The 8,018-nt window shown below is 36.5% G+C and overlaps 1 protein-coding gene across 1 annotated transcript; it reads right to left on the reverse strand.

Moving 5' to 3' along the window:
- Positions 1-3,619: 3,619 nt before the first annotated feature.
- On the reverse strand, positions 3,620-5,884 carry LOC107744926 (vasopressin V2 receptor-like). Its single transcript, XM_016558753.1, has 2 exons — positions 5,038-5,884; positions 3,620-3,699 (listed from the first exon to the last, which is right to left on the reverse strand). Exons 1-2 carry the CDS (start codon positions 5,882-5,884, stop codon positions 3,620-3,622), a joined length of 927 nt encoding a protein of 308 aa, XP_016414239.1.
- Positions 5,885-8,018: the final 2,134 nt, after the last annotated feature.

Here is an 8,018-nt window from a genome sequence, read left to right on the forward strand (position 1 = left end):
GAATATGCCACATTTTGGACGAATAAATCAAAAGTAGGTCAGTACACTTGAATCAAAACGCGATATGGACTAGTGTCTATGAATATTAAGCCGCGAAAAGTATGGGTTTACATTTCTGCCACAATTCTGCGCGTGAAAGATCATATTTTGAGCGCACAAAAGTGCATTTTGCACACGCGCGATCTGAGTTTTGTTGAGAAAATGTTCGTTTCGCAAAGAAAAAAGTCTTTCGAGCGCACGGAAATCAATTTTGCATTTAAAATACGTTTTTGGATGTGTGCAGACCTTCTCTTTTGCGCGTGCAATGTTTCACTAGCTTGCTCACCTGATGCCCGCCCTCAGTGCTCGCTAAATGCCAACAGCTCGCGTGCTCAACACAACCCAGCGTTACAATGTGCCATAATTCCAGCCAATCAGAGACCGAGGCTGCTAAATTCTGATTGGCTGCCTTGACAACCAATCACAACATTTCTTGCATTACTTCGACAGCAGAAGAGGAAAAATACAGTGCATGGATAATTATTATGCAAGTTGGTATTCTGATTATATTTTTTTCCAAGCACATTTTACCAATAATTATAACTACTATTAATCTTGTATTTAATCACTTATAATCTATATATTATTGTTCATGACGGCTGGAAGTGAAAAACGCCTTATATTCAGGTATGCATACTTATTAAGCAGGTTATCTTCTACAGATAAAATCTCGAGATGGACTAAAAATGAACCCCCAAAACTTACTGCCAGATTCCGGAAGATAAATTCTTCAGTGGTACAAGAGGATGTGGTGCTGGTAAAACTTATTTTAAATGCAAAATTGATTTTCGTGCATTCGAAATACTTTCTTCTTTGCGAGACAAACATTTTCTCCACAAAACTCAGTTTGCGCGCGTGCAAAACGCACTTTTGCGCGCTCAAAATATGATCTTTCGCGCGCAGAATTGTAATCCCATATTATAGTGCCATCCCAAAGAGGCACAAAATCACTTTAATGGACTTTTACATGAACTGTTCCCTCCTGGTGGAATGACCTGCCCAACTCAATCCGAGCAGCTGAGTCCTTAACCATCTTCAAGAAACGGCTAAAAACACATCTTTTCCATCTTCATTTGACCCTCTAACACTCTCTATTCTAATTCTAAAAAACCCTCTAACACTTTCACTCTCTATTCTGTTTCTATTCTTACTACTAGTTTACTTAAAAAAAAAAATAAAAAAAAAAGCTTCTAACACTAGCATTCTCTATTCTTTTCCTATTCTATCTTCTTGATTACTTTTTATTTATTATAAAAAAGAATAATAATAAAAATAAATGCCCTTGCTTGTACTGCGTTAGGCTAACCGAGACTTGTCACAGCACTTACATATCATTGCCCTTTTTTGGTTTTGATTGGTTATATTGTCCTCATTTGTAAGTTGCTTTGGATAAAAGCGTCTGCTGAATGACTAAATGTAAATGTAGGTGTTGACCTGCACGTCAAGTGATCATTAACCAACATCAGAGAACATGCAACATGCAAATAGGTTGTTAAATTATTGAAATATTAACTTTATTATTGAAATATTAAATAAGTAAATATTTTACATCACAGAGGTCCAGCCGACAAAAAAGTCTGTGAATCCAATTAAAATCAGCAGTGGTGCAGTATAAAGCTTTTAAATATAGGTATAATGTCAAACTGCATGTTAGCTAAATGAGATGTGGTACTTGCTTACCAGAATTAATTATAAAAACACGTTGTCCTCCACTCATAAGATATTAAAGCTTTTTATTTTAGTACCTGTCAGTAAGACTTCTAAATATGTTTTGTGTTTGTGTTGTGGCTTCGTAGAAGTGTGAGTGTGTGAAATGGATTTAATTAGGCATGTCTTTCTTTCCACACATGCATGTCAGTGTGACAGAGGTCATCTCATTGTTATAGCGGTGATGTTCATTCACAGACTGGCAGAGGGAGCTTAAAAATATTTATTAATTTGGTATGGCTGTGACCTAAAGTAAATAACAGGGTTTTGAACAGTAAAAGGCAACGCAAATTTTGAGGGAGAATTGTTGATGGAGAAAAAGATTGGTGCTTATGTCGTGAGGTACCTTAAAAAACGGTTTTAATGGTGCAGTACATACAAAATGCAGTCTTTGAAACATTTCAAGTGACCTTCTAAAATTTTTTCTTTTAAGGGAAATTGTACAATTTTATTGATCAGCATAACTCTTAAGTGTTTGGATGACGTTACTATCTATGAGTGCAGTTCTTTGAATGTATCTGGACTTTGTCTTGTTTGGGAGGTCAGACTGTATCATCACTGTTTTTTGTGTACTATGATGCTGGTCTATTTAATTTAAAAGTAAATCTGTTTTTGTAATATTATCCAATCTAATTATCTTATTGCTCATATTTTTCAGAGGCAATTTCCTAAATGATGTAATTTACACCGTAATGTATTTGATGAGTCTTATTCTCACTTCTGCCTTCCCTCCCGCTCTTTGGCTACAATGGTCTCCACCATTTTTTATCAGCCTCTAAATGCTCTAATTCCATTTCCCAACAGCTACCTTGTATACAGTTGCCTTAGGCTTCCATTTTGCCTCAAATCCAAACAGAGTTTGTGCAGTGAAAAGGCAAATCAATTACGTTGTGTCATTTGGCAGTTGCATAAAGGTTAGATGCTTTTAAACATGTTTTTACTATTGTAACTTAAGCACATTAACCAAGACACTTTTGTGAGTTAATTTACTTAATTGTTTTTCAAATGACGTCTATTCTTTTTTGTTGCATAAATGGGATTACATTTTTTAAACATGCTGCAAGTGCACAATTATGGCCTAACTAACTAAATAAATATTTAAAAATCATTATTTGTAGAATAATTAAACCCATAAAAGACTCTGTTTTTAGTGTACAAATGTGTGAAGAACTATTCAGTTGCATTATATATTCAATATTGCTCTATTATTTATGGGAACAGAGGGAAATCAAAGCATAGAAATTTCTGGAGGGAAATATGATTATGAATCTGATTGCTGAAAATCTTGACTGATGTTTGCATGAATCTGGGTTTTTAGTAAAGGAACATTCACTTTTTAATTCACTTTATTTAAGTACTCAAATGAAATTCAAAATGTGTGAAGGCATTCTCTACACAGTTACTTTCACATAAAGCAGGCTTTGCAGTACAAAGAAATTTGTGTGTGTGAAAGTACGAGAGCAACACAGTGACTATGGAAACCATCACACATAGTTTTAATCCTATAGAACTTTTCATACACAGGCTTTTGTATTTTCATTTCAATAAGGAATGGAAAATAACATTACTTTAATCACATGTGATTCACACCTCAGTATGTGAATATCTACTTTACTTACATTGAAAACGTTGTACATGCAACAATGAAAGAGAACAGATCTCTTTCATTCTCTTAGTGGTACAAACAGTCTATTTCTTTTTCTTTTCTTTCTTTTTCTTTTTTTGACCATGCCAAAGTATGCAGCAACTTTCCATAACCAAAATCATTTTAGTTATTGAAAAAGCTGGAAAACTGGTGTTTAAGTGTATGCTGAGACCATATTCATGCACTCTTAAACAGCAGGAATGGTGGGTGATCAGTGGCCATGAGGTTCTAGCTGTAGTACAGGTAGATCCATGGGTTTGTGCAGCTGTTAAGACTGGCGAGGAGCATGATAGTGACAAACACTGGCCCTGTAGGACAGATGAGACTGCATTACACACAAAATAACAAATTACACATATAAGTGTTCAAACTTGGAACCTATTGTGTTCTCTGTGCAAAAATATTGCCTGTGTGCACCATCTGTCTACACATGATTTGGTTTAATCTGATCAGGTCTTTTGTCAGCTACTAATGAATGTTTTACTAATGCCAATGTGTATCTGCTATCTGCAGCTGAGGGGAGACATATAATTCCCACAACAGAAAATGGTTGTGAGTAATCATATACACATATATGATGTCTTATACACATTAATGGGCCTTTAGTCACATCTATTATCATAAGAGTTAAATATTGCCTACCACACTGTAACCATGTGGTTATATACCAGTATATGGAGACAAACGTTTTTACTTTTTATTATTTGACAGGGGGCATTATTTTATTAATCGTTGTCTAAATATAGTGTATTATATAAAATCAGTTCCTTATTAACATATTTCTACATGTTTATGCTTTTTAAATTTGATCATACAATGAAAGGATTTTAAAAATATATATGTAGAAATATTTACGAATATTTTATGACCGTATTTAAAAGAAGTATTAAAGATTCTGCACTTTTATATGTAATATTTGTAGATTTGTGGACAGACTGAGGACAAAACCTGTCATTCGGGGGGAAGTCGTGGCCTAATGGTTAGAGTTAAAAAAAATATATGTAGAAATATTTACGAATATTTTATGACCGTATTTAAAAGAAGTATTAAAGATTCTGCAATTTTATATGTAATATTTGTAGATTTGTGGACAGACTGAGGACAAAACCTGTCATTCGGGGGGAAGTCGTGGCCTAATGGTTAGAGAGTCGGACTCGTAACCCAAAGGTTGCGGGTTCGAGTCTTGTACCGGCAGGGATTGTAGGTGGGGGGAGGGAATGTACAGCGCTCTCTCCCACCTTCAATACCACGACTGAGGTGCCCTTGAGCAAGGCACCGAACCCCCAACTGCTCCCCGGGCGCCGCAGCATAAAAATGGCTGCCCACTGCTCCGGGTGTGTGTTCACGGTGTGTGTGTGTTCACTGCTGTGTGTGTGCACTTTGGATGGGTAAATGCAGAGCACTAATTCCGAGTATGGGTCACCATACTTGGCCACATGTCACGTCACAATTCAAAAAACAGTTCCTTATTAAAAATATTTCTTTTTTTTTTTTAATGCATTTAAATTTGCGTCTTGTTTATTTTTCAGTGCATTTTTACACTCATTGTTAAACTGATAATATAATTTGTATCGAAAAATGTTTTACTAAGTCAAATGAAAATGCCAAACAGAAGCTTATTTTGACAGACAGCTACTTTGACTTACCTTGCGTGGGCGCACTGCTTGGACTCCAAGCTGACCAGAGCTGGACCACGAAGAATGGGCTCCAGCAGAGGGTGTACACCAGGATGATAATGAAAGTCATTTTGACAGTCTTCATCATTGCGCTTGATATCCCTTTAGAGCTGGAGTGCCCATCACCCGTGCTGCCCTGCAAGGCTTTCCGCTTCGTGTTGAAATAGATCCCTGCGCAAATCTTTATCTGACAATACATCAAGATTACGGCTGGCAGAACAAACACGGACAGAGTGATCCACGTTATGTATATTCTGCCTCCCCAGGGCTCAATAAATGTCGCCCAGCAGTCGAAAACATTCTTCTCAACTTCTTGGAGAGAGAAGATGAACATCTGCGGAGCGCTGAACGCCAGGGAGATGAGCCATGCTGCGCTTATGGCAACATACCTGCGGAAAGACCCCCTGAAGAACGACACCATGGGTTTGCAGACCGCGTGATAGCGATCTATGGTCATGGCCACGATCATATACGTGGACGCGAACATCCCGACCACTTGAAGATACTTAACTGCTCTGCACACCAGATCTGAGCCTTTGAGCAGGTGCGTAATCTCCATGGATAACTGCGGCAGGACTTGGAAGAAAGCGACCACCAGGTCAGCCAGGCACAGGTGCAGAAGAAACAGCTGAGTTCGAGTACGTCTTTTCCATCTTTTCCAAAGGGCATGGAGGAGGAATAAGTTGCTAAATGATGCCAGCACGAAAATGCACCCAAGAACTGCAGCTTTCACGAGCGCAAAGTGTCCCTTGGATAAACCAAGCGCTTCCTGCGCGCTGGAGCAGTTACCCCTGCTGCAATTAAGGTTATCAGCCATTGTAAATGTAATCCTACCTTAGAAACCTAATGCAACTGTTTAGTGTGTTATTTGAAAAGGTGTTTGTCTCCTGCAGTTGAGCGCTGACGCACAAGGCACAGTGTGCTAGGCGCAAATTATTACTGATGACTCCAGTGTGACTACCGGTACCTGTGTTCACGCACGTCAGGCATTCAGCCATACATTCAATTACGCACCAAACAAACACTTGACATAATTTTTCTTCATTTCGGCTAATTAATATTTTTGAGGTCAGTGGCATTACCAAAATAGCCTTGTGATTTAATACCCATAAGGTTTTAAGCATATTAATATAATCTATGATTTTATTTGGCATGGAAGTGATAAAGGAGTACTGCAGTGTGATAAATATTCTATATAAAATGATTTTAAACTGAATTTTCTATTTTCTGTATAATGCATATTAAGATGTAGATGATGCAGATGACTTTGTTTCGTTATCAGAACTGATTTGGAGAAATGTAGCATTACATCACTTGCTCATCAATCGATCTTATGCAGTGAATGGGTGCCGTCAGAATGAGAGTCCAAACAGCTGATAAAAACATCACAATAATCTACAAGTAATCCACATGACTTCAGTCCATCAATTAATGTCATGTGAAGCGAAAAACAGCTTATAAGAAAAAAAAATCCATCATTAAGGCATTTTTACTTTAAAATACAAGTCTATAATCCATAGTAATGCTTGCACCAGTGAAGAAGTCCATCCCCTGTTGCAGGGGCATATAGCAACTGGAGGGGGGGGGAAGAGGGACAGAGTGCTAGGGCCCAGAGGCTGAGAGGGACCCGACTGATTTCTCTCCTGATTCAGACGAGACAACAGTCTTTTGCTTTACAAGGCATCAATTGATGGACTGGATTCATGTGGATTGCTTGTGGATTATTGTGTTGTTATTATTATTATTATGTTTTTATCAGCTGTTTGGACTCTCATTCTGACGGCACCCATTCACAGCAGATAATCCATTGGTGAGCAAGTGATGTAATGCTGAATTTCTCCAAATCTGTTCTGATAAAGATTATAAGAATAATTCCTTTTAACCTATCCTGATTTAAAAAAACACCCATACCCATATTTACTGTAAAGAGTGAGAGAGCGACAAGTAACCAAACCCGTCATATATGGTTGTTTTTCTAACAGTAAAGTTCATGTTAAAAGTGCATATTCTAGAGAACAAATTCTAGCGTATTTCAGATTTAATTAAACAGAACATTTTGATGTCACTAAAGTAAAGTCAAGCTTTTGATCAGCATTCATTACTGCCTTCGTGTGTGTGTGTGTGTGTGTGTGTGTTTTTTTTAACTTTCAAAACACTGGTAATGAATTGACTTTGATATTTGATGAGCACTTTGACTAAAGAGGCTTGTGACTAATAAGATGCTATGACTATGAATTATATTATATGAATTATATTATATTGTGTGTGTTTTTCTTTTTCATTTTATTGCAGACAAAACATAGCTTTTAACTATGACTCTAGCACAAGCACTAAAACAATTTCAACATTTTCTACAGACCTCACCTGCAAATAATGGATCAGTTTATCAAACTTTGAGCAAATAAAAACAAAAGAAATAATTACTATTAACATTTATAATATTAACATTTATAATATTAACAGTAACAATGAACAAAGGTAAAAGGTAGATATTATTAATGCAATTTACAGGGCACTTCAAAGTTGAAGGAATTGAAAATAAATAATTGTAAAAAAATAAAAACAATATTAGTCAGTTTGAAAGACTAAATACTGAAATCTTAATCAGAGTGTGTGTCGGCATAATTTGGAAATCTGTTGTAATGAATGAATTATTTACCATGCAATCTAAAAAATACTATTATACATAAATATAGAATATAATGTGCTTATTGCTTACATTATATTATGATTTATCGTTCAATCTTAAATTATAGTATTGTCTTTGGTGAAAAAGCAGTTGTTTAAAGTTAATTCTGAAGTGACTGCATGCGTTTATCTGCCTAGTTACAGACATGTACAGTTGCATGATCCTCCAGTAAAATTCGCATTCCAGGGGCTAAATATCAAGTTATTGGGGTCGCTTCAACCCGCAGACATGAAAAACAATCCGCGGCAACAGTGTTAAAGGT

The sequence above is a fragment of the Sinocyclocheilus rhinocerous genome, unplaced genomic scaffold, assembly GCF_001515625.1.
Source record: "Sinocyclocheilus rhinocerous isolate Xijiao unplaced genomic scaffold, SAMN03320098_v1.1 scaffold258, whole genome shotgun sequence".
NCBI classification, from domain to species: domain Eukaryota; kingdom Metazoa; phylum Chordata; class Actinopteri; order Cypriniformes; family Cyprinidae; genus Sinocyclocheilus; species Sinocyclocheilus rhinocerous.